At 45.1% G+C, this 26465-nt stretch overlaps 1 protein-coding gene across 6 annotated transcripts in view; it reads right to left on the bottom strand.

The window, feature by feature from the left end:
* The window catches only part of Ryr2 (ryanodine receptor 2), a 605596-nt gene that overhangs the window by 169951 nt on the left and 409180 nt on the right, over positions 1–26465 (bottom strand). For all 6 annotated transcript variants that reach the window (XM_047520965.1, XM_047520967.1, XM_047520968.1 and 3 more), the window contains exons 36-44: positions 22623–22849; positions 17732–18527; positions 16073–16273; positions 11014–11119; positions 9286–9429; positions 7275–7548; positions 5292–5406; positions 3372–3504; positions 2164–2267 (exon numbers count right to left, since the gene is read on the bottom strand). In XM_047520965.1, the coding sequence (XP_047376921.1) occupies positions 2164–2267; positions 3372–3504; positions 5292–5406; positions 7275–7548; positions 9286–9429; positions 11014–11119; positions 16073–16273; positions 17732–18527; positions 22623–22849 (2100 nt within the window). The remainder of the gene's footprint in view (positions 1–2163; positions 2268–3371; positions 3505–5291; positions 5407–7274; positions 7549–9285; positions 9430–11013; positions 11120–16072; positions 16274–17731; positions 18528–22622; positions 22850–26465) is intronic.

Raw genomic sequence — 26465 nt, 5'->3', positions numbered from 1 at the left:
TTGTTTTTACATGAATGTTGGTCCCTTTACAATATTTCATAAGAGATTTGGTTTTAAAAGAAATCCCCAAAGAAGTCAACATCAACAGTAACACACTGTAGAGAAGCCATTTGACATAGAGAGTTATGTATAGCCGAGGGTAAACTGGTTTTGAAAAGAAACAATTAATACAGCTAAAAATATGTATCAACATGTGGAGGTGTTACTGCTGGGGAGTCACTGTTTTGTCAATTTATACACTGGTGGACAGCTCTGCTGCTTGCAATTTGGGGCCAGGGTGAATAAAACAGCTACAAACACTCTTGTCCAAGTTTTGTGTGTGGACATCTATTTTCCTTTCTAGTGACTGGATTCCTAGGAGTGGAAAGGCTGGATGGTTTATGGTGGGTAAATGTTTAAACTGACAAACCTCTCAGCTGCTTTTCAAATCAACACCAGAATGGGGATTAACTGCCCACATCCTTCTCTACATTTGGTATCACCCAACTTTTTTATATTATCCACTTTAATGAGTGTAGAGAGGATATTTCAAGTGATCTACAGGAGCGAAGTCTCCTGAGGTGGCTCAGAGATGCAAAGCTCCAGGATCCTGGATAGGTGCATCAGGAGAATCTGGGGAGAGGGAGCGTGCTCCTTCATGCAAAGGCTGCACACTAGTGCCACCTGTGTAGGCAGAGTTAACGACAGAGGAAAACCTCTCAGACCTCACAGGCCTGATGGTGTGATTTAAAAAATCCTGAGGACATTTTAAAAATACATTAACATAGAGATTTTAAACTACAGTCATGTGCTGCATAACGATGTTTTGGTCAACAACAGACCATGGACACATCTGTGGTCCCCTAAGATTACATCTGCTAATAATGTCAGAGCTGTCATAGTCCGTGTGAGCAAACTTTAATGCCAGGCGTGGTGGCACATGCCTGTAATCCCAGCAGCTTGGGAGGCTGAGGCAGCAGGATTCTGAGTTCAAAGCCAGCCTCAGCAACTTAGCGAGGTCCTAAGCAACTTAGCAAGACCCTGTCTCAAAATAAAATATAAAAAGGGCTACAGATATAGTTCAGTGGTTAAACAACCCTGGTCTCAATCCCAGTACCAAAAAAAAAAAAAAAAAAGAAAACTGTATATACATAAAATGTAAGTATTCCTATAAATGCAAATCAAATGAAAATGTGCATTTACATATATATGTGTGTGTATGTATGTAAGTATGGAATATACAAATATGTTTTCAGTGGTGGAGATAAAGTAGCAAGGGGGCAGGAAGGGGACAGAGATCTCAACTTAAGAAGCAGGGACATGGAGGAGCTGATCAAAAAGGTGACATTGAAGCCGTAGCTGGAAGGACGTCTGGAAAAGAGCCACAGGTCCCTGGGGTGAGGATACAGCACACAGAGTACAGAACAGCAAGCGAGAAGGCCAGGAGACAGGGCACACCAGCCACAAGGAGCAGAGAGGGCAGCAGGGATAGTGGCAGGGCACGTCACACTGCAGGGCGGGGCTGGACCGGAGAGGAGTGGGGGTGACATCTGTGGGTTTACTTGGAGGGACAGAGGAAGTCTTCCGAGCGTCCTGGGCAGGGCACACTGTGATCCTTTTACGTAGAACCCTTTGGCTGCAAAGATACGAACAGAGTCTAGGGGGCCCAGGGAAGGAGAAGGTGACCACGTGGGATACCACTGCAAGGGCACTCGGGGGACAGTTCTCTACACTCTGGTCAGCAAACCTATGGCTAAACACGCTTAGAGCGCATGGTCAGAGTGCAAGGCTGATGCCTCCAGCTGGAATACACAAATGCAAGCTGCAGTCACAAGTCCGCACGGCACGTTTAAACAACCTTTTAAAAACCGAAACTGTCATGCAGGCAAAAGTCACAGCAGACACCATGAAAAGACAGAAACATCCAAGAACACAGATGAAGGTGATTCCTGCTCATAGAAAACACTGGACATCAGAGGAGATACCTCATCTGGAACTTTTTGATCTTTGTAACTGACCATATAAAATAACGCGCAGTAGGATTAAAATGCAAGACACATTATATAACAATACCATACCATAACCCGACTAGAGCTATAACATGGTCATTCGCATGCAAGCAGTCCTGAGAAAGAGCTGTGCACAGCCCATTCCCACAGACCCTCGGGCAGGGACGTGACTCACCTTTTCCAGATCCGGCTCCCGCAGGGCAAGAGCAAGCTCGTTGTTATCCATCACCGAGGCTGCGGCCACGTCCAGCGGCGTTGAACCTCTCATCGCTGGCGAGGCTAATGCAAACGAAGGTGAAATAAAACCTGGATTGTGCTGTAACTATGAATTCCACACAAAAACACACTAACTTTTACATTTTAATTTGTATACAGAATGCACTCATCTCAAACAAGCTACAAAGTTTTTTTTTACATTTATTTTCAACAGATAAAATTATGTAATTTATTGTGCACAATGTTTTGAAATATGTATGCATGTGGAATGACTCAATTGGACTAGTTAAAATATGCCTCCCTTCAGATACTTATCAATCTTCAGGATGAGAATATTTAAAATCTGCTCCCTTAATGACTTTCGAGATCACAACACATTGTTACTAACCACAGTCACAGTGCTGCACCCAGATCTCACCTACTAGGTGAAACGCGGCCTCTGTCCAACATCTCCCCACTCCTCCTCACGCCCTGGTGACGAGCATTCTACTCTCTGCTTCTATGAGCTGAGCTTGTTCAGAATCCACATGTAAGTGAGATGATAGGCCACTGACCCTCCAGTGCCTGGCTTTTTTCATTTACCATAATGAAATTCTCCAGGTTCATCCACTGTCACTCTCAGAGGATTCCTTCTGTTTAAGGAGGGCATGCCTACATCCCTTTACCCGCTCATCTGCTGATGAACATGGGGGCTGAATCCTGGCTACCCTGAACACAGAAGAGCAGACATCTCCTCGACGTAATGACTTCCCTACACTGGACACATACCTAGAAGCCAAAATGCTAGACCATGTGGTATCAATCATCTTAACTTTCTGCAGAACCTCCAAAATATTTTCCATAAAGACCATCCTAATTCAGACTTCCTCCAGCAGTGTACCCAGGTTCCCCTTTCTTCTCATCCTCTCCAACACTTGTTATTTTTTTCTTTTTTATAACAGTCATTCTGACAGGTGTGAGGTGATATCTCACTATGGTTTTAATCTGCATTCTGCTGATCATTAGTGAGGCTGAACATTTTTTCATATACCTGTTGATCATGTGTACGCCTTCTTTTCAGAAGTGTCTGTTCAGATCGCATGCCATATTAACACGAAGTTGTATTTTCAAATGAGATGTACACTAATTTTACCTTAAAGATGAAATAAAAGTCATACAGTTACTTACCAAGACCAACACTGCTGTTCTCCAGTAAATAACTGAGATGATCAAACATGGCTTTTTGATTCTGCCGACTTATACGACAGAAGTAACAGAGAAAGCGACAACAGTTGGCCACCATCTTGGGAAAAGTGATTTCCTACAGAAAGGACAACTTGATTACTACCAGTAGCTGTAGTTACCTGGGAAATTAAACAATCTCCAATTCTGTTCAGTGAAATTGGGATAATATGGATACTAATACTCTAAGTAGGAAAGGGAGAGGATATATTGAGAGACTTTCTGAAAAATACATAAACATAGTTCAGAACTTAGAGCCACAAAACAGGATTATTTGCATTGTTCCTACTACTACTACTATTATTATTGAAGAATTATAGAAAATAATATTCCTACAAGACAGCTCCCCAAGAAAAATGGAGGGACAGTGTGACTCGAGGAGAGGGGAAATTAGCCAAACATTAAGCCTTTCCCGGGAATCCTTTCCCAATAACGATAGGCCCTGAGGGAATAAAGCAAACTTTCATCTCTTCCCAGGTTCATCCCCAGCATCTCCACCAAAAGCAAACATTTACCCCTTCCCAAACCCAAGGCCTCTTGAAGGAAGGAGGCAAATACTGTAATGCTGGGTCCTGGACTTTGACCTTCCCCCATTGCAAATTAGCCCTAAATGGAGGCACAGCAAATATTGAAATTCTGGAAGACAATGGATCCCAGAGAAAGAAAAGCAATGGGCAAGATTTGAGTACTCATCCCTCAGGATCTGGATTCCTATCTCCCCAGATAACAATGAGTTTCAACCCTTTTACAACTACCTTCCTAAGTTAAAGTTGTAACCTGTACAACTAGCCCCTGACTGTCCAAACTGCACATCTGCCGTCTCTAGTGAAACCATAAAAACTCAAGACTCCTTCTGTAACCCAGGGCCAGCTGCATACCCAGAAAACGGGCCCTCTGGGGCCTGTTCGCTTGACCTCACTGCACAATAAAGGAAAGCCTGCTGATCTGAGTTTTGCTACCCATCTCCTGCCTCCATCATTTGTGGGCCATGAGCTTACAATTTATTATTATTAATTATTATTACTGAGAATCTGGGGATTCACCACCTCCCTGACTTGCACACCACTTGCTGCTGAGAGGAACCCACTGAGTGGAAGACCTGCCCGGTGGGCCTCCCCAAACACACTCCCCTTCCCCCAGATGCTCCCTGGGGTCCTTCCTTAAGAGAGAATACTGTGACTACCTCTATAAGCCCAACTGCTCAACAGATGGATCATGGGAAATGTGGGCTTGTTCCCATGCTGTAAAAGACATATCTTGAAATTTACATATAGAAATGCACTGCACATAACAGGAATTATAAAATTATATTGATTTATATCAAGTTATTTATTATTACTCTACCAATTTGCTTTTTAAGAACTTTGTTTTAAATTTTAGTCACTTAGAAGTTCACTTTTTGGTTTTACAATACACATGTTCCAGAGCATCTCTGCCCAATACTGATTTGGTTCAGAAATTTAATAGACCCAATCATGATCTGGGTCAGAAGCAACAGCAGGGTCTAAAGGACATGCCTGTGTCATAGACTTGTAACGTGATAGGACTGGACTTAAAGTATAAAATTAAAGAAAAAAATTAGTATAATATTAACTTTTGGCATTTCTAAATATCCCCCAAATGAGAGTAATTTAGGAGATAAAAAGTTATAAAGCATAAGACAGAAACTTTTATCGACATCAAGGAAAAAATTAGTAGTACATTCAATCGTCAATCTCAAGGGTTTCTGAGTATTTTCCAAAGGTGTCTTTTGAAAAAGTAGTCTTCCAAAGAGGATTTGAGACGTTCTCATTCTGGTGACTTCTCTGGAATCCAGGTACTCTAGATTATGTTCAACAGCACCCCAAGAATCAGACTTTCCTTTACCTTGGATTCCCCACCTCCGAGGACGTTGACCATGACCTCCATCACCGTCTCATGCATCCCGAGGGCCCTCATGAGATTGGGGTGCTGGTAAAACACTTTATTGTTCATGATATCCCTGCCAAGGAAAGCAGAGGCTTAGAGAAGAGCGGCCGGTGTCCCGAGACCCTGTAGGACTTTAGAAACTACCTATGCGCATGAAAAGCAAGAGTGAGTGTAGCTGCACCACAAACTACTGATTTACAATTTCATCAGAAATCAAACCAATGCATTTTCCAGAAGACATTTGCTGCAAGAGAGTAACACACAGCATTTGAAATGACAGACAGCCCTTTACCTGCTGCCCTTAACTGAATCGCTCACTTACCCACTTTGTTATATGATAAATTTTAGTTACTGAGTTTTAAGTAGATGTATGGTTCTACTGCCCAGCAGGGAGGTTGTCCTTTGTGTGAAACATTTCTAACACCACAAAAATTAGAATCTTATATTTTTATTAGTGTAAAATTTTGGTTTCAGTATCATTTTAAGTCTGACCACTAATGGCATGTATTACTTCTGTGTGTTTGTTTAAGAAAGATAGCAGTCTTCATTTCCTGGAAGACTTTCCTGTTCCTTTGGTTAAGATCACTTAGGAGGAGAGGCCTCCTCCAGTTAGATTTTAATATTAGTGAAGACCCAGGCTCACGCAGCTGCATGGAGGACTGTAGCTGCCTCTGTGTGCAAACTCTCCTGGTCCCTCTTTGTCCTGTTAGTATGCTTATTCTTAGTGTGGAACCATTATGGTGAATTTGGGATGTAATCTTCCAGTCCATCCTCATCAAAGTAAACACTCTATGGGTTCATAGGCAGCATGGAGTTTTGCTTTCTCAGTTTAAAATGAAGGTAAATGGTATTGAGCAATCTGCATTTTTAGACCCTTGTTTTCTTCCCTAAGGATGAGTTCTGAGTTCTGTCAAAGAAATAAGCTGGTTATTCTACTTCATTGCACACACACACACACACACACACTCCTGCAAAGAGCCTACTCCAGGTTTCCTGGACCAATTTCACTGCTTCTTCAGTTCTGTTTCATTCAGTCAGTAGTTTCTTTCTTTATCTCTTCTGCCTGGTATTTATGTGACATTAGTGTTTCCTGTTTTGTTTTGTTTAGCTGAAATATTTAGGTGTTTTTAATCACCTTTGACACTTCTACCGTCCAGATTTTTTACCTCTTTAGGTATTTCCCTCACAAATCTCATATAGCTGTACATGTACTTTATTTTTTGCTATTATTTGGACACCATTGTATTTTCACATCCCTAAACTACACAGGTGTCCTTGACCGCTCAGGTACACACGGACAGACAGCAGTTCTGTGCTCACCAAACCCTCTGGTGTCCCAGTCTTTCCCTCTGAATTCCAAGTTCCTTCCCCTAAGGGACACCCTTTGGGATAAAAACTTTAGGAGGTCTTCCAATGTTGGCCTGTAAATAAACATTCTGGAATATCTTTTTTTTTGTCCTCACTCTTAAATATGGGATAGTAACTTCAACCCCCACCCACAAAACACACAGCTGGTGCCCCCGAGTCGGCAGAAGCGGATCCCTCTCCTCTTTCCCAAGGCTCAGGGATGCCGCGGGCCTGCTCATTTTCCCACTGGAGGTTTCCACCCTGACGCAGGTTTCAGTGTGGTTTTGTCATCCCATGTTTACATATATACAACTGCACACTACTGAGGAATTTTTAAAAAATATATTCTAAGGTAGTGCTTGCTGCATGTTACTCTACTCCAGCACCTAGCTATAAAAGTGGGCTTCTTTCGTTGTTGAGCAACTTTCTTATTTAGCCTAGAAACATCATCTCTAGACAAAACCACCACCTAATAAAGCAATCATATCATCCAGACAGTACATTTACATCCGCACAGCCACTGCGCTGCTGTTGGGATTTCAATTAGAAGGAAGAGACTCACAAGACGGAGCGTGGTTGTGTTAAACAACTCACCCCAGCCCACGGATCATAAGCTTCTCCTCCTCCTTGCCCATGCGCACACTCAGCAGGGAACGAATCTGACCGAGAGAAGCCAGCAGGTTTATGGTGTCCTCCACAGAGACGCCGTTGATGGTGTAGGTCTTCGGCAGAGCCCGGACCAGACCCCCGATGCCATCATACTGACGGTGCAGCAGCACGAACATGGCCCTCACCAGCTCAGGGTCCTCGATGACCGACTCCTGGGCCCATCGAACCATGGTCTCAGAGATCAACTGCTGAAGACTGGCTGCAGAGCCATTGCGGGTGATGTTCAAAGGGAAATAGAAGAGAAGACATCGGTTTGGACATTTCGGCATCATATGCCACAGCCCCAAGCTGCCACCTCTCTACCAGAACCCAAAGGCTAGGAATATTCTTCAAAGAAGATGAGTTTCATTTAAATATTCCCTGCACTTCAAAAAGATCACCTGGGGCTGGGGATGTAGCTCAGTTGGTAGACCTGGGTTCAATCTCCAGCACCACAAAAAAAAAAAAAAAAAAAAAGATCACTCGTAGTCAAGTAAGGACAAAAATAATACTATTCTCTTTAAAAAAAATTTTTACAACTGAACAAGCCATTTCAAAGTTGCAACTAAGTTTCCAAAACTTAGTGCTAGCAGTCCACCAGTAATTAAAAATGTGGCAAGTGATACAAGGGACCTGAACTTTTTCTCCCTTTGTTCCACTGTTTTCCTTCTAGAAGGTCTGACATGGACACCCTCACAAAGGCAGTCCCTGACGTTCAGGAGGAACGTGTTCACCCACTTGTCTCTTGGGTTATGTTGTTTGCAATCCTGACCACACAGAATTATTTTATGTAGACTTGGATTCAATATTTGTCACTTAAAAAATCTTCAAAAGAATTTGATCATGATATCATATCAAAGTGGGTAGTTGTTTCATACACATTTTTCTTGCAATGTAACACGCAAAATAGTTCATTTAAAATAGAAGCTTCTAACTCTATAAAATAAATAATAAAATCGTCAGAATTAAGTGGGGTCGATGTGACTAATCCATACCCATCATTAATACATTGGCTGATTTTTTAAAGAAGCTGCTTATCTTGCACCTGGGTATCATATAAGAAAACTAAAAACTACTAATTTTATTCAAAAAACAAAATGCAAACAAATTTTCATATATTTTAAAAACCTTTTGCCATTTTAGTAGGTTAAGATTACAAATCTGCTAACAACAAAAAGTGATTTATAAAAAACTGTGAACTCTGATTTTGAAGATGATCTGATTCAAATTTCATGCTGACTAAAGAATAAATTTAGAACTGTACCAAGGTTTTTCCATTATAAGTTAAGATTTAAAAAGTGTATATACTGTAGTACCTCTTTCTTCCAGAGAGAGAGGAAAAAAAAAAAAACCTTAGTAAGCCAATACTGCATCTTAAAATCAAGGGAATCTTGCAAGTGGGATAATATACCAGCTGGAACCCTCAGATCTGCTCCGGGACCCCTTCAGGACCAGGGCCTGAGAGGCTGAAAGCCCAGGGGTGCTTCTCCAGTTTCAAGAAGTAACAGCCATTGTTCCTGGCTGACGGGATACAGAGGAGCCAGAAATGCACACTGTTTGAGTGAATGTTTCAGAATCAAATACAATTAGAGTCAATAAATATTTAACTTTTAAGACACATGTTTAACTTGATGTAATAACTGAAATCACCTGCCTGTGTAATGTGTGGACATGAAGGCTAGATTGCTCTCTTGATGGTCTCTGATCACACCTAAGTGTGGAGATCTCTAGGGAGCCCATCCACCCTACAGCACTGCTACGTCTCCACCCGGCCCTATGCACAGGTCCGTGCTGCCATCTGCTCCTGGGAGCTGTAGACACAGAGGTCAGCACAGGATTCTTGGAAGTTGCAAACTTGTGACCTCCCTGACTATTCTACTATGACAAGTATTCAAAGGATGAATGAACGTCAGGGGCCGGGTCGCCGTGCCAGCCAACGCCCTTTCCAACTGCTTACAGGACTTCTTGGAGTTGCTCTCCACTGGCTTTTCTGCCTGCTTCTTCTTCAGGTATGTCACCTTTTCTACCAGGGACAGCAGACGCCCTCTAATTGTTAAGTCACTATTTCCATCCAGAGACCCATCTTCGTCCAGCTCGATTCCTAGCATGAGAAAAGAGGAGAAAGCAGAGAAGGAAAACTTATTGGAAAACAATACATTTGGGGAAATAATCTCGGGCTTTGCAACCTTTTCCATTCATAGCTTTGAGCAAGGTCCAAGTCTCTCTTGAGTGTTAGTAAAGAGATTCGTCCCCCAGCACTCAAATAAGATTCACCTGTCAGCCTCTCCTCCTCGCTCTTTCCCCTGTTCCCATGAGCTCAGGGCTACAGACAAGCGGCACAAAATACAAACTGAGCAGAAACCAAAAAGACACTCTTAGGAGCCAAGATCAGTTCTGCTTTTTGGGTGACCCTTTGGCATCTCTGACTCTGGATGCCAACCGCCTAGGTCAACGGTCCTGCTCTGCCTACCCCTCAACCCACCTGGTCCAGTTTCCTTCCTCCACTTGTCCCTCCCACAGCATCAGTGATATCTGGGTGACTTGCACAATTGGTGCCTGAAACCAGGGAATGCTTCTATCTGTAGTGATGATTCCACTGTTTTAGAGCTGCCTTGGGTGACAGTAGCTACATGCTATAATTTTCAGGGGGGTCATCTAGGGGTTTTTTCATTCACAAAATGAACTAAAATGCATGGCAGTGTTTTTATTCTCTTCATTTAAATAAGATCAACATAATCTCACTGGTGATGTGAGATGCACCTCGTCTCAGACCTACATCTACAGATCTGTATAGCTCACATAAAAATGATTAATTCATCTTCTTTCCCTGAATCATAGGCCTTATCCACATCGCTTCATAAAGGAATGAAGAACTACGCATCCCACGAATCAATTCCATTTTTAAAGTTCTTAGAAGAGAAGGGGGAAGCAAGTTCCTTACAGATTATAACTACTGTCACTCAGCAATGGAGGGCTTCTGGACGCACTCCCTCATTTCAAGACTCGCTGGATTTCCCAGGCCTGTCCTGAACCATGGCCTTTCGACAGGCATAAACGTTATAAATGTTTGTCATCAAATTACTTACTTTTAAAAAAAAAGGCAAAATTAATAGACAAAAATGGTACATGCCTACTGTATATAATTGGATCCATTTGGTCACTGGTATACAACCGTGAAGTCATTACCACAATCAAGTCATAGACATAAATCCACCACCGCTAAGCTCCCTTGTGCTTCTTTTTTGTTGTTTTGTCTGTTAGGATGTTTAACGTGAGGCAGACCCTCTTAAAGCTTGAAGTTCACAGCTCAGTGCTGCTAACTGCAGGCACATGCACTGCAGGTCTCTAGGACCTGTCCATCTTTAACAGAAACTTCACAGCCACTAACTAAACCAACTCCACACTCCTCTCCCTGCCAGAAGCACCTGCCTAAAGTCCTCGCCCTATTTCTGATTTTCTGGCACTGAAGAAAAGAAGATGAGAGAGAGGCTCTCAGCCATCCTCAGCTCAGGTTGCCTCCAACTTTTCTGACCCTTAGGACTTGCCACAGACAGTTAGCCATGCTGCCAAAATAAATACCATTATAGGCACTTGTAACACAGCCACTTACAGAGATACTTGTGAACCAGGATGTACGGATTAGAAATGTGCGTTTAATAGCAATTATAAACCAAGAAGATCCTACCACAGTGTGTCATCAAATCTTCATGGAAATCCAACAGTTGGTCACGAATTTCTTCAGGACACGGACATTCACTTTTGTCATCCTTAAAATTGAGAAGCATATTGATCTGGAAGGGAAAACAGGAAGGGGAAGGAATAAGGGAGAAAGGGTGAATTTGGGAAAGATACAGCAAAGTTGTATGAAATCAGCCCCCAAAGGGGCACAAACCACTGGCCAATTGGGGTAAGTCACTGTTTGTTACTCTACCCAACAAATACCAAAAAAATAAGTCAAATCCTCCAAAGCCACACAGGTTGGAAAACTCAGGCAGAGTCGATCCTTCTCCATCCTACACTCAGTTAGATTCCTGTACACCTTTAAAACCCTTAACTAAGAGCTCTACAAGCTAGTTCTTAAAGGTCATTTACTAGGATTCTCCCATAAGTCCATTATTTTCTTACTGGCATCTATACTTTTTGATGATTTCTCTCTTTCTTCTATCTTAACTTTTTTTTTAACTTTTTAATTATTTTAAAGAACTTGTTTTGAGGATACAGTTGCAAAGAAGGAAGAATCAAAATATAATTAACTGGCTAACAACACCATTGCTAAGATTAATGATTAAATGAAGCCAAATGGGGCACTCTCTTCCATTAGTTTTTGTTTATACACATGATGTTAAACTTATGAAGGAAAGAAAGACAGGTCAGATGCAATCCCATGATTTACTTTTAAAACATTAGCATTTTTACTTGATTTTTTGGGTTAAATTTATTCTGAAATAATTGTAGATGCAAGTGCCATTGTTTAAAAATTATACAAAGGTTTCATATCTCTTTCTCAGAATCCCTTCCACGGTCACGCCTTGCAGGCCTGCAGGACAGCATCACAGCAGGTCATCAACAAGGACAGGCCAAAACGCAGGAGGATTCCTGCACCTGAAAGGCCCCAGTGCCTCCCTTCCATGACCACACCCACGTCCCCACCTTACCTGCCCTCAGTCTTCACTCCTGCCACCCACAGATCTGTTTTCCATCTCTTTGTCATTTTACGAATGTGATTTTGAAAAGCAAAATACAGTATGTATGTATGTATTACCATATGATCCACTTTTGAAAACAATTATTTGACCAACATAGACATATACGAGATACGTTTGCTTTAATGAATGTCTATACTCTTCTTGAAAGAGCAGATCAAGTTACTCGACACATCTGTCACCTCAGCTACTTGTCCCTTTTTTGTGGTGACATAAACATCCCACAGGATCCTTTTGGTGTTGCAGGGTCTGTAGTGATGCCTCATTATTGACCCACGCTTTTTTTTTTTTTTTTTTTTTGGTCTTTTCAAAGGTTTGTTAATTTTACTAAATCTTTTAAAAGTAATCAGTTTTTGGATTCATTTTCTCTAAAACTGTCTGGTTTGCAATTTTGCTGACTTCTGCCCTTTCTTGTCTCTGCCCCTGGTCTATATTCATGCCTTTCTGGGTTCTGACTGCTTTATTTTACTTGTTGTTTTCTAAATTCTTGGGGTGACAACCTAAATCACCGATCTATGTGTTTCCAAAGGTAAGCACTGAGTGACAAATCTCTCCCCTGGGTCCTGCGTTTGCTGTCACAGGTTTTCCTGTGACATCTTACTTTCTTTCAGTTTACTGTATTTTTAAATATTCCTTGAGACATTCTCCTTGACCCATCAATTATTTAGAAGTGTACTGTTCATTTTTTTTTTTTTTTTTTTTTTTTTGCGGTGCTGGGGATCAAATCCAGGGCCTTGTGCTTGCAAGGCAAGCACTCTACCAACTGAGCTATCTCCCCAGTCCCTTGTACTGTTCATTTCTAAGGATTCGTAGATAAACCTGTAATATTTTTGCTATTGATTTCTAATTTGATTCTGACATGGTAAAAAAAAAAAATTCTAAATATTTAAAAAAATATTCTAAATGAGACCATTTTTTTTTAATTGAGGTTATTTTATAGCCCTGGAGGTGGTGCATCACTGCCAATGTTATATGGGCCCCTGAGAGTGCGGCTTCTGTAGCTGGTGGAGTGTTGCACCAAGGTCGACATCCACGGACGAGGTCAACTTCCCAGGAGCTGACCGGAGGAGGTTGTCCCGGCTGCTCTTCCTGTCCAGATGATAAGGGTGTTGGGGCCCCATTGGTAAGAGTGGGCTCGCCCCTTCTCCTTGCAGTTCCATCAGTTCTGCCTCAACCTGCTCTGAGGCTCTAAGGTTCAGTGCATGACACTCTCTCCCTGATGGAGTGACCCTTTATCACCACATAATGTTTCTGTCGCCAGCGGCTTTCTTTGCTCTGAGGTCTACATGGTATGGCCACCCTGCTTGCATTTAATTAATTAATATTTTTCACATTATATCTGTTTTCATTATTTTCCTTTCAACCTATCCACATCATTATATTTCAAGTGGATTTACCTGAGCTATCATAGACTTGGACTGACCTTTCAAAACTCACTCTGCCAATTTCTTTTAAATTGTATGCATTATTTATATTCACATAATTATTAACAGGCTATGATTTAAGATTATCATTTTACTTGCTGCTTTGTTTGTTGTCTCTGATATAGCTTTTTTGGAGGTTACCAGGGATTTTTATTTATGTCTAATTTATACAGACTACTAATATTAACATTTCATCAGTTTGAAGTGTAGAAATTCTCCTTTAATGTCCCTTTATTCTCCCCCATTTATGTCTTAAAATTTTTCTACACATAAATCAAGAACCATATCTGACAGTTTTAGAAAACCAGCTTCAACCACCAAATATAATTCAGAGAATTCCAGAGGAGAAGAAAAGTGCATTTTTTTTTACCCATATCTTAACACTTTCCATTGCTCTTTCTTCCTGATTTTCCAGATTTTCTTCATTTGTCACTTCTTTCCATCACAGACCCTCTTAGTCTTCTGCAGTCAAATCCCACCGCATTTCTCTTCACTCCCGAAGGGTCTTCATACATGGAAACTGTACTGACAGCTTTTCCTCCAGACCATGAGAACAGCGCTGACACCTTCCGCTGGCCTGTACGCTTCCCAATGACAAGTCCGCTGTCACTAGACTCCTTTTTCCTACTGTAGGAAGGTCTTTCAAGACCTTCTGTCTTGAATTTTCTGAAATTTGACTGTGACGTGTCTTGATATAGAATTCTTTGACTGCTCCTGCCGGGGCAAGGTTTAATCAACTCCTTCAACCTCCAGGTTCCTATCTTTTAGTGAATTTGGAAGTTTCCATCCCTCATCTTCAGCTATTTTTTGTGGTCCACTCTTTTCTGCCCTTCCGCAACTCCGGCATCTTGGTGTTGGGCTCTGTCCCTCACTGGCCTCTCAGGTTCTGCTTTCTCCCTCTTCCTCAAATGAAGCCATTTCAACTGGTCCTGCCTCAGTTCTCTGGCTCTTTCCTCTGCCCTCTCCTTTCCGCTGCTAAGCCCTTTCAGTGAGCTTGTATGCCGGCTGTTACGTTTCAGATCTGAAGTTTCCACTGGGTTCTTCTTTGCTGAGAGTTCCCGTTGTTTCTTCCCCATTTTGAAGCACTCTTGAGATAACGGCTCTCAAAGCTTTGTTGTGACTCTAACATCTGTCATCTCCGAGCTGGTGTTGACTGTCTTTTTTCATTTAGGTGCTTCTGGTTCTTGGGATGACTACTTTAATTGTGATCTGAGGAACACCACGCGTACTCTGTCAAGAGCTCTGGGTCTCACTGACGGCTGCCGTAGGTGGCTTCCTCTGACACTGTTCAGCAGTAAGACTTGGAGAAGGGGGCCCTGCTGCTGCAGGGCAGGCTGGGAGTCCTGGTGCTCCACTATCCCTGTGAGGACGCCAGTCCTGGAAGGCACCAGAGCACTGCACCTCGTTACAGCCCTGAGTGGACATCAGGGCTCCCCACTCTGTTGGCCCGCTGAGTGGGGGTGGAGTGGGGGCAGCTTCTCTGTGGCTGTTGGCTACAGTGGTATAGCTGTCATCTGCAAGGTTTTCATCTTGCTCAGCTGCCCCTTTCCTGGTCCTTCAGTAGGAGGGAGCAAGCTTTAATTGGGGCTTTCTTGTCTCTGTCCATTGGCATTTCTTGGTCAGAGGCTTCTTCAGTTCCACATGGAGAAGGGACAAGGCAAAAGAAAATCCTGGGGACTCACCAGCACGTTGGCCCTGGGGTCCCAGGTTTGAAGCCAGGAGCCCTTCTTCTGTCTGCAGAGTCTGCTTGGATGCCCTGTCCAGGGTTTTAGTTGTACTTAAAAGGAAGAATAGGGAAAGACACACGTAATCCATCTTTCCAGAAGCAGAAGTCTCCCAACAGTCATTTAGCAGACAGTGCATCTGTGAAAGGATGGACTTGTTCTCTGCTCAATAAATGCTGTTTACAGCAATAAACAAAAGTCCATGTTCTTCCCGCAAAGAAATTACATTCTGTTCTTGGGGACAGGAGGAGACAGCAGGTGTAAGATGCAGAGGCTGACCTCAGTGTGCTGTAGCAAACCCCACTCCATCCTGGTAACCTCCCACACCAAGAGTCCACCCTAAGGTGCACTGCAGAGAATCCAGACCAGCCTGCCCTCTGATTCAGGAGCGTGCCCCGGATCCTGCAGCATACATGGAGACCTGAATTTGGAGGTGAGTCATCTAAGAAAGAATCACAAGCAGGGTGGTCAAGCTTCCAGGAAGCGAGGTGGATAGGTGTTTGGCTCTTCTACTGGGGCCACTCGGAAAACATCTTACCTGGATTCTTGGCAGTCACAGGTTCCTGGTAGTAGGTTCCATGCCAGCCAAAGTGTCCTCTGTGCTTGGATGGTGCCACTACCTGCAGAGCCTCAGACTCTGGCACACCTGCTTCTTAAAGAGCCTGTGGCACACCTGATATCTTTCAGTAAGCCCCTCTTCTGTTTAAACTACCAAGTAGAACTTTTGACAAAATTAAGACTACCAATTAAATCAACAGCTAGTTTGAACAGAAAATCATAACAACAACAACAAAAAATCCTCTTGCAAACTATGACACAATTTTGCCACGTACAGATCCTGGGCACATTTAACTCCCAAGGGGAAAGGAAGCCTCTGCACTTCCTGCTAGTACCTGCTCTTGAGGCGGTGATCTAAATTCCTTGGTTTTCCTGGCGGTGAGTGCGGCCGACATGTTTAAGGCTTGCATGACTTCATTATAGCGGAAACGCTGATTGTCTTGGAGTTTGGCCACAAAGTCATCTGAAAAGGCTACAATGGCTTCTATCCGGTGGCGGACCTGGCAGTCACAGAGGTATTGGAGTAACAGGCACATCTGAGGAGACAGTTAAAAAGGCACCTGTGTAACTCAGAATTCTTCAAGAGTTGGCACGGACTAAGTCACCGTCTGTTCAGCACGCTCAGCTGCCCACCTTCTCCCTCATGGAAAGAATCCTGATTTTAGGTAGCCCTTGCTGTCACAGGTGGTATGGCCAGTGGACACAGAGGGAGGGGCAGGCAAGGGGCATTCTGGGAAGGCCTCCATCCCAAACAACAGACAGGATGCTTCCCATAACTGGGCTATGACTTGGAGGCTGGAGGAGGAAGGCCATAGCTAAAACCAGAGGCGGAGGGTCACGGAGCAGAGACACCGCAGTCTGGGGTCCTGATGCCAGGGCTGAGTGCCACTCTGGAACTCCAGGCTCGGTGTGGGTTGATTGATTATGAATGCTCACTTACCTGATGGTTAGTGGGGGTTTCCCCCTGGGAAGCCAAAAGGATTCACAACTGACAGACGTGGTGGGAACATGCCTGGGGACACCTGCCACCTTCAGGGGAACAGCTCTGCACACTATGTACCAACTGGGACATCAACACATGGTGGTGCCCCAGAGGACTTCAAGGCCCGCATGCCGCCATCCACAATATGACCACTCTGCCATTCTCTGAGGCTGCCCCAGGGTCCATCTCCTCCTTCACCCAGCGAGCACCTTCCCCTCAGGTCTGCGCAATGGAAAGCCTGCTGAGAGGACTTTCTCCCACATCTGCTTCCCTCCCAGCAGCCCTGGCCTCCAGTGCCTCCAGACCTGTGGGGCTTCTGCTCCTGAGACTCCCAGCCATGCCCTCAGCTGGCCCTGCTGAACTCCAGCTCCTCCAACTGCCCTCAGTCTAAAAGTCACTGTCCCCAGGAGAGCACCCCTCCCCTCTCTAACAGAAATCCAAATTTTCTTTCTTAGAGTAATCCATTCTTCGACTTCAGAATACTGAGGGTCTGAGCTTCTGGAAGCAGGGTTCAAGCCTATGGCCCACACTCAGGATCAAGTGCATAGGCCAGAATAAGACTCCAGTCGATGCCGACTAAGGGGATGAGCTGAAAACCATGTCAGGGAAGCAAACATGACTCCAGAGAGCTACAGAGGCCTGAAGAAAAGTCCCTTCACTCTTCTTGATCAGTGCACGACAGGCAGCGTGGACTCCTTCGCAACCCAGTGGATGGGGTGGGGGTGGGTAAAGGTTTGCTACGAAAGAATGGCCACATCTCCTGGTGACCTTGTCTTCTAAGGTGGGCAAGAAGGCAAGTGGGGGGAGGGGAGTTTAGTGACTCAGATTTCAGGTATCCCAACAAAACTGAAATACAGCTGCAGAAACAAGAGACAGAAGGAAAAGGCTAACGCATTAGAGGGAGAAGAATGAGAGGTAAGTCAGCTTTATGAAGAACTACGTAGAGGCACACCCAGCAAATTTCAATGACACCTGGCAATTCTGAAATCCATGGAGTCTTTCTTCTGGTTACCTGGAGTTTGACTGGCTCGGGCAGCTTCATCTGGAGCAGGCCTTCCTGGGGCCTCTTGCCCGCTTCCTCGCCCGCTCCCTCCAGCTTCGAGTCTTCTGCACTGAGCTCTTTCTCCAGCGCGTGGCCCTCCTCCTCTGGAGTGGCAGCTTCCTTGAACACGCTGGGCTCGATTAGCTGCAAGATGTGCTTCAGGTCCTCATTGTGAAAGACGCCCATGATCAGCAAGGTGTAGAAGAGCTTGATGAGAGGCACAAAGAGGAATTCAGTGGTCCCCCCGACGGGGTCCCTGGCGTGAAGGCTGCCCTCTTTAACGGCTTCTGTCAGCATCTGTATGGTTTTGGCCTTGAGGATGTCCAGCGGGAACTCGGGACTGTACTGGTAACATTCATGACTGATGCTCACAAAACTGGGGGAGGAAAACTGCATCCGGGGTCTGAGGGAGGTGCTGAGGCCGATCCCAGGGAGGCCGTGCTTCTTGTTCTCGTCGGGGAAGAGCGTGATGCTCTTGGTCTCCTCGGTCATGGGCACGATGAACTCGTTGTTCATCATGAGCCTGGCCGTGGCGTAGGAGCTCAGGTGGATGTCGATCAGCAGGTCATAGTAGCCAGCGCGCAGCAACCCGGGCATGTACTTGTTCTCGATGGCGTACAGCAGCTGGGGCTCGTCCACGTGGCTGCACAGGGCGTGGGCCACCCGGTGGTTCCCGAGTGCACAGACGGCAGAGTACAGCCGCAGCGTGTGGTAGTGAAATTTCAGCAGCTCCTCCTGCTCCGTCAGCTCCAGTATGTCCACAGACCTGAGGGCGGGAGAGAGGACAGGCAGTGTGATCAGACACCGACCACTGAAGGAGCCAGTCGGGAAAATCTGGGTACAACATAAACTTGAAAGCAGCATGGGCACAGAAACCATTTTCTTTTTACTTTTCTATGGCATGCTTAATGGCTGCATAGCCTTTTAAAAATCACTTCCGGATGTTTTCCAAGTTTTCTTCTACACAGAATTTGACTCTGAAAATTGTCAAACACTAGTTCACCTAGAACCTTCCCTGTCGGCCACTGCATCCAGGTACTGGGCACCTCTTTTCGGCATGGGGGTCTCAGCCTAGACCTGGAACCTGCTCCTTTCGGTGTCTGAGCACTCTTTGGAAAATCCTAAATCTTTTCCAACAGGCTAACCTGGCACAAGAGGCCGGAAAGCTCTGCCTGGGCCAAGCTGCCCTCCTCCTGGCCCTACCGTTAGCCCGACCAGTCAGAGCGGGTGGGCAGAGCGCTGAGTGCACTGGTGTGAATCACCCTCACGGGCATTCCTCACAGAGCCCCGCACCTGCTCAGCTGCCTGCGTTACCACCCAGTCTGTGCAGCTCATGCAACAAGCACCATGCATGGAGGGCACCTCCAACTTCCACCGGAGTGAGAGTTCACACTGAACTCTGCATCCAGCTCACTTGGCTTCTTCTAAAGCTTATAACCAGGCTATGCCTTTTAGGACATGAAGCTTTTTAGATGTGTTGATGTGTTCGCAGCTACTTAGATCATATAGATTGCTCATGGGCAACACCATAGCATCAAGAGTAGAAATCTGATATAATCAAAGGAATCTCTTTCATCTAGAAGGATGTTCTGAGTATGTCCCTCCATAAGAGCAGAAGTGTGTGTGTGTGTGTGTGTGTGTGTGTGTGTGTGTGTGTGACTATTCTTCTAGCACCTTAGACATGCCCAGCACATAGCAGGTGCTACAGGAAGACCTGCTTTGTATCAGTGCGCCTTGTCCTTGTGCTTAGGCACTCCATCACCCTGGACATGCCCGTCCACATTGCCTCTGCAGTCCAAGTCATAGGCATCCAGTGGATAGCCTTCATGGCTTCAGGGTGCAGTTCCAGGCCCATCTCCCAACTCTTAGAACCAGAGGCTCCATGATAAAAAACCAAAAGCCAATGATGACTTACTCCATGGGACCCCTAAGCTTCCAGGAAACCACACAATTCTGGACCAGTACCTAATTCTTGGGAAAGAAAAGTTGACCAAGCTCCCTCAAACCACCAGTGAGTATAGTAGCCCATGATTTCCATGTCCTGGCTGGCTCTTGAACTCCCCAGAGGACTATCCTAGTGCTCGGCCTCGCCCACGGTCAAAACACAGGCCTGTTCATCCTACTGACTCAGAACAGCTACACTCCAGGGTCCTCCCTGGAGAACTCAGTGAGTCCATTAATTTCTCTCAAGATGCCAGTGTCAGAAACAACATATGAACACTGCTTGTTCACACTGCTGCCGCCATGTCTAATCCATCCATTCCTTTACCTCATTCCCCCATTACTCACTTCATGACCCCATGTTCTAGCCTTTGAAGGAGTTCTCTCCCTCCTTGTCTTTGAAGACAAAGGCCATATCTGCTTTGTTTATTATTTTATACTCAATGTCAAGAACATAGCAGGCGTTCATACACATTTCAAGGCATGAATACAAAGGAAATGCCACCCATATATTTCTCTTAACTTTTACACTATTTCAATCAAGGGTATCCAAAGAATATACTTGGGCTACATTACATTTGTATGAACTATATGACTTGAAGCTGATGTGGCAAAACAAATGGCTCATTATTTTGTTTAATGACAATGACAATATATCACCTGGTACTTCTCTAGCACATGCTCAAGATTATACTCTTATCCTCTTCTCCTTTCCTTCTTTTCTGCAGTTGGAGTCATCTTGCCAACCCCGCTCCCTTTGGGTTTGAGCATAGAACTTGTTTGGATCAATAAAGTGTAAGTGGACTTAATATGTAATATGTGAACATAGCCATCTACCAAAAAGAAACTCTCAAAGGCCCAGCAGTCTCTGAAAGCCATTTTGCACAGCTACCCTTGGTGGGGAAGATTTATGTCCTGGGTTGGGGCAGGAAAGCATGCGATCACACCACAGTCCACCCCCGGCCTGGAGCAGAGTTGTAGGGCACCTATGACCTATGCAATATGAGCAAGAGATAAATATTTGTTTGCAAGTCACTGGTATTTGGGGGATAGTGTGTTATTGCAGTAAAAGCTAACATGTCTCATCGTATTTGCTAACGGTCTCCAGTGGACAAATTCTTTCATATCTTGGTATATCATTCGCATATTCATCCAACATCACGGAATGCATTATGTAGGAAGCACTGCACACAGATGGTGTGAGGGGGAACAAGACACACAAGACCCCTGCCCACAGGGAACTGACTGTCCAGCAGAGGAGGCAAAATCGTTCCCCTCCCAAGAGGAAATTGAACTATAGCCCGTGACACGTTAAGCAGCAGCAAAGTGAACTCGCATGCCATAGTCCCGGACTATCTAGGAGGTGCCATGTCTCTGGGCTATCAGAGGAAGACTCCTCCCCACCACCAGTTGGGACCTTCCTCCTGGAATTGAGCTTTGAGCCTCATGAGGGTTTTCCTTTGGCTGCCAGGAAGCGTGAAACCCACAGGGTCCTGGTCACTAGTCCAGCAAGGCGTGGTGTGAACCGCTGTGCGGCTGTCTTCACCAGCTTGCCCAGTTTCCTACCCTTTTCTTCTCTGCAACTTGATTCCAATTACTCTTTCGTGTTCCATGTACTTTGGAAAATTGCCTCAAATTCTTTACAATCACTAGTGAAAAATCATTCACTTACATATATTTTACCACAGGAAATTTTTACCACGGGAAATTAATACAAATCATGGATTATTAAGTCACATGGAGGCATGTGGCAAGTGGTGACGTGGATCATGGTCTTTGCATTTGAGCTGGATTGCAAGGTTCTAGTTTGTGGTGTGTGTTCGTACCTTGGTTCTCTTTGTGGTCAAGTAACGTGGATAGACCGCAACACACTTGATTTACCGATGCATCAACCTGCACACTCAGGTTGTCCCTGCTTAGTGACTGCTGTAAAGGATGCTTCTGTGACTGTTCTTGTACTACTTGTGTGCAGAGGTTTTCATTTGGGTACGTTCTGAGAAACGGAGCCAGGCACATGGTGACTAGACGTACTGTTTTGAGGAACTGACAGGTTACAAAGAGGTGTGGTTTCTGGTGCTGCTGGGGACCAAGCCCAAGGGCTCTGTGAGTTAGGCGAGTGCTTCACCCCTGAGCCCCACTCCTGGCCACAGGGTAAGTGATAAAGCACTTAAAACCAAATGAAATGCGGAGCACCTGTAGACATACAGAAATGGACACAGCTCCTAAAACCATTTTCAGATTAAAGATTTGAGAGAGCAAGCGTATTTGTGTTGTTTTCCTGCCATATTTTCTGTCAGTTTGTGACTGAATTTTTTATGGCAGTTTGGGAGGAAAATCTTGGTTAAAAACAGAGACTCGGATCCTTATTCATCATAAGGCTGCTAAAATGAAATCTCTAATTCACAATCGCATGGAAAAACTGAAAATCATAAATGAAGTTACACTTGCGTTCTTATTATGCTTTATGTTATTACTATTCCTATCTAGAACACACGTAAGTTTGCTTTGAAAGGGCTCAGTCTCCGTGATTCACATCTATTCATTGAAGAGCTGGACTAAGTGACCCCTGTGATTCCGCCTCCAGGACCTCACAACTCTAGTGCATCACTCTGCTACGTCCCAGGTCAGACTGCAGGTGCACCGTCTGAAGCGCAGAAGACAATACTGCTACTGTGTCTCAAGGTGAAACAAGAAGGACGGACGGAGCCACGCACTACCACCTGGCATCCCCAAGGAAAGCACCATTTTATATATGACAGAGTGGCTAGGAACAGATTTAAACCTGGAACGTGCAGAATCACTGTTTCAATGCCAACCAGGCTTTTCAAACCTCAGTGTGTCTCCCCAGGGCCACCTGTGACCCTGGGCTGAAGTCTGATCGCAGCCTCTCAACAGGACAGTGAGGCTGCGCGGGGCTGACCTGTTCTCCTCGGGGATGTGAAGAGACATGAACTGCAGAGGATCCAGGCACTGCACCAGCCAGCCTTGGCGTTCGCTTATCCGCGAGACATCCACCTTCAAAAACTGGTTGGGCATCCTGCTCCACAGGACGTGAGAGAGGAACTGCACGTGCAGACGGGGCGGGCACTGGGGCACCGGGTTCTTGTGCTCGCTCTTGAACAATCCCGCGGAGAGAGGCATCACGTTCTAGGGGGTGGGAAGGAGAGGGTGGATTTAGTCTCCCCTGAGGCTGCGAAAGCAATGGCCAGAATTCCGCACAGAAAAGGGACAGGGGAGTAGGAAACACTCTGGGTCAAGTCAAGTCCACGCAAGAAGCAACAAAAATCGGTTGAAAGCTCCTGAAATGACAAGCAGCGGACCATCAGGAGCAATCACCTCACCCTCAGGGCAGGCAGGCAGGCAGGCGGGGACGAGTCTTCCCACACACTCTGCGCCAGCACAGCCCAGCTCCTCAGGTTCCCTCACCAGAACAGCCCGTGGGGAAACACGGCAAGCCTTCAGGAGCTGGTGCCAGCCTTCCGGAACCAGAGGTCACATTCACTTGGTGCTCTCTCACCCTGTGTCCCCCCTCACTCTCCCCACCCTAAACCACTCCCTCTAACCAGCTGTATACCAATGACAACTCAACAGATCAACCCAGCTATCAATCAAGAAAGTGGGTTTAATTTGGTATTAACCAAGACGATTCACTTCTCTTCTACCTCCAAAATGCAGCTTCGGCCAGTCTTAGGGAAAGAGAGGTCTCATCCTTCATTCTTCCACGTAGATCCTGACACATCCCTGCGTGCCCCTCCTGGGACCATATACAAACACGGACCTTCCATCGCCCCTTCCTCTCCAGAGAGCCCCTACTGCACGCTCTAGGGGTCTTGTCTTCACATTTCTTTCCTACCCACTTCTACAAATGGGAAAAAAACTCCAGACTGTTTTGGGCACTGAGAACATTCCAGTGAACATAGTAAACAGAGCCCCTGCCCTCTTACAGCTCCCTCGATTCTGTTGTTCCTGATCTTGTGGTGGTGGGAGTTGAACCTAGGGCCTCACGTATGCTACGCAAATGGTCACCACTGAGCTCCAGTCCCAGGCCCAGCTTCCGTTTCTCTTGTTGGAGATAAAATATACAAAATCAATAATGAATTAACTAGTGTATCAGAAGAGATGTCATGGCATGGGGGTGGGAGGCCAACCAGAACAGGGGAACAGGAACACAGGACAGCAATTATAAATCACTGGTCATCAGCGAAGGTGACAAGACCAGAGAAGGAATGTGCGGGTATGTGAGGCAGATATTCCCATGCAGAGGAGATACACAGGGCACAGAACCTGCAGAGGCAGTCTGAGGAGGACCTTGGGGCCAGTGCACTGGAGCACAGGAAAGGAAGTCAGAGAGGCAATGGCACGTCAGATCTTTTCAGGGACTCCACGGACGTTAGAACACACCTGCATTTCATTCTCAGGCAACCAGGGCTTCTGGGACTCTCGGAAGTGGAGTGGTCTGATCTGACTTGTGATTTTGAGCAGTGAGAGTCACTTAAATGTTGCGTGGTAAGCCAATGGGCAAAGATGAATTAAAAACCCACCTAGATATGACCAGAGTCAACTGGATGAGACACGACATGACCAAGCTCAGAAAGATGACCAGGAGAAGGGATCGGAGAGGGAGGTCAGCGGGCAGAGGATCTGCTTGGGCTGGACCTGGGATTCAGAATGTACAGGAGGGAAGTCCAGGATGACTCCAAGTTTGGAGGCCTGAACAAATGGATTGGTTATTACCCAACATGGGGAAGAGGGAAGGTCAAACAGGGTGGGGGGACATTGATCCACAGACCAGTGAGGACATGGTCAGCTGACAATCTCAATTGGACATCCAGATGGAAAAACCAAATGGATAACAAAATACCAAGAGAGTCCACAGAAATGGCCACTGTTTGTTGAATTGTCCATAATTATAACAGGCATCTAAACTTCTTGCTGCCCCTTCCTCTCCCCTTTGATCTAGAATTCAGGGTAACATGGCTTCTCCCATCGTGTTCTGAAGTTCTTCTGGAGACGTCACCAGAGCCTGCCTGGTTCATAAAGGCTATGGATTCCTTTCGTCCACCTTGCTGTGGCCTCTGGCATCTGAGATGGTGGGCCACTCCAATTCTGAAAACCCTCTCCTCATGTGGCTCCTACAAGCTGTCTCCTTTAGTTCTCTTCCCACATTTCTGGCAGTGTGTCCTCAGTCTCTCTTAGATGGTACCAGGTTCTCTACCCTGTCACCTTCTCACTCTCTACATCAACCCTCAGGGAATTCACTCACTTGCAAAGATGAATTCCCCCTGACTTCTTAATGACTAAAAGCTCAACCTCTAGCCTAGCTCTCTTCTTTGGAGCACAGCTGTATACACATGTGTAGGTACATTTGTATTATGCATATGTGTCTTATAAACATTTATCAAGAAGATGCTATGTATCAGCTGTGGTTTAAAACCTTTAGTTATTTTACCCCCATAAAGCAGATACCATGAGCCCCATTTTAGAGAGACAGAGACTGTGCTCAGATAGTTTAAGGATGTCCCAGGTCACTGAGCTGCCCTGGAAAAATTGTCTAATGCATTTCACCCCAATGTGTGTCTAACACCTCAACTTTATGACTGCAAAATTAACTACTTTTTGTGAGTTTCAATAAGCTATTCTAGCTGTAGCATCAGCATCCCCAAATTGTCCAAACTAAAAACATTAGAGCATTTGCTTGATTCCTTGATTCCAATTAATTGACACATCCTATCAATTCCAGTTCATTGTCAAATCCCATCAATTTCTCCTATAAAACACTTCATCTCTCACTTCCTCCCCACTTGACCTTCCTGAATCTCATCAACTCCAGCTATCAACACCTACCTGCTGTTGCCAGCTTCCTGCTCCATGGTATGACCAACATACTCTCCAAAACAAGTCTCATTATACTCAAACTTCCAATAACTACTCCTCTACAAGGTGCCAAGGTCTTAGCATGGCCCTCAAGGCCTTTCAATCTGCGTTTGGTCAGCAATGTCCACCTCCAGCCACTTCTAGAAGGCACCCAGTTACAGTCCCACTGAACTCCTGACTTTCAACCCTTCTACTCTTACATGCATCTCTCCCTAAAAAGCCTTCTCCTGGCCAATGTACTCCAGAGTGCCAATGAGCAGTTGGTGATTGACCCACAGGTCACCTCTTACTTCTGACAGTCCAGCTTGGCTGTACTTCCAGCTGTGTCTCCAGAGGACCCTCCTCAGGGTACCACTCTTAAGTGGCCCCACTTCACATCTTCACCTCTATAAACAAGCCCACCAGTGAGCCCACCAGTAAGTCCAGTGATCACTGTACCATCTGGAACGTGGCACTTTTTATTGTGCACGAGTCTAGTTTTATTGAGTAATATATTTAAGATAATCAAAGAGAAGCTCTTCTCAATTATGATACAAACATGGCTCTCTTTCCTTCAGAGAATGATTTGTTTCATCCATATTGTTGGATATGGAAAGTGAAAAACCCCAAAATAGTGAGGTCTGAGAAAAGGGCGTGAAAAGAAAGCCATACGTGGATAGCTCTCCCAGTGCCTTCTTTCCAATGATTGAACAATCTCTAGAAACAAAACCAAAGCATTGATCCTCCCCCACAAAATCCTTTCCCATGACAGTATAATGGTACCTGAAGGGATAGAGATAAGAACTGAACACTGACCTCAGACCCTCCATTCTTCTTCAAGTAAAAGTATTGCCCAGTTAAAAACACATTTTTAAATTCTCACAAACCTGTTTCCTGAATGCCCAAACTG

The sequence above is a fragment of the Sciurus carolinensis genome, chromosome 12 (genome assembly GCF_902686445.1).
Source record: "Sciurus carolinensis chromosome 12, mSciCar1.2, whole genome shotgun sequence".
NCBI lineage: Eukaryota > Metazoa > Chordata > Mammalia > Rodentia > Sciuridae > Sciurus > Sciurus carolinensis.
Note: the sequence above shows the minus strand (reverse complement) of the source record. Positions and strands in the feature narration are given on the sequence as shown.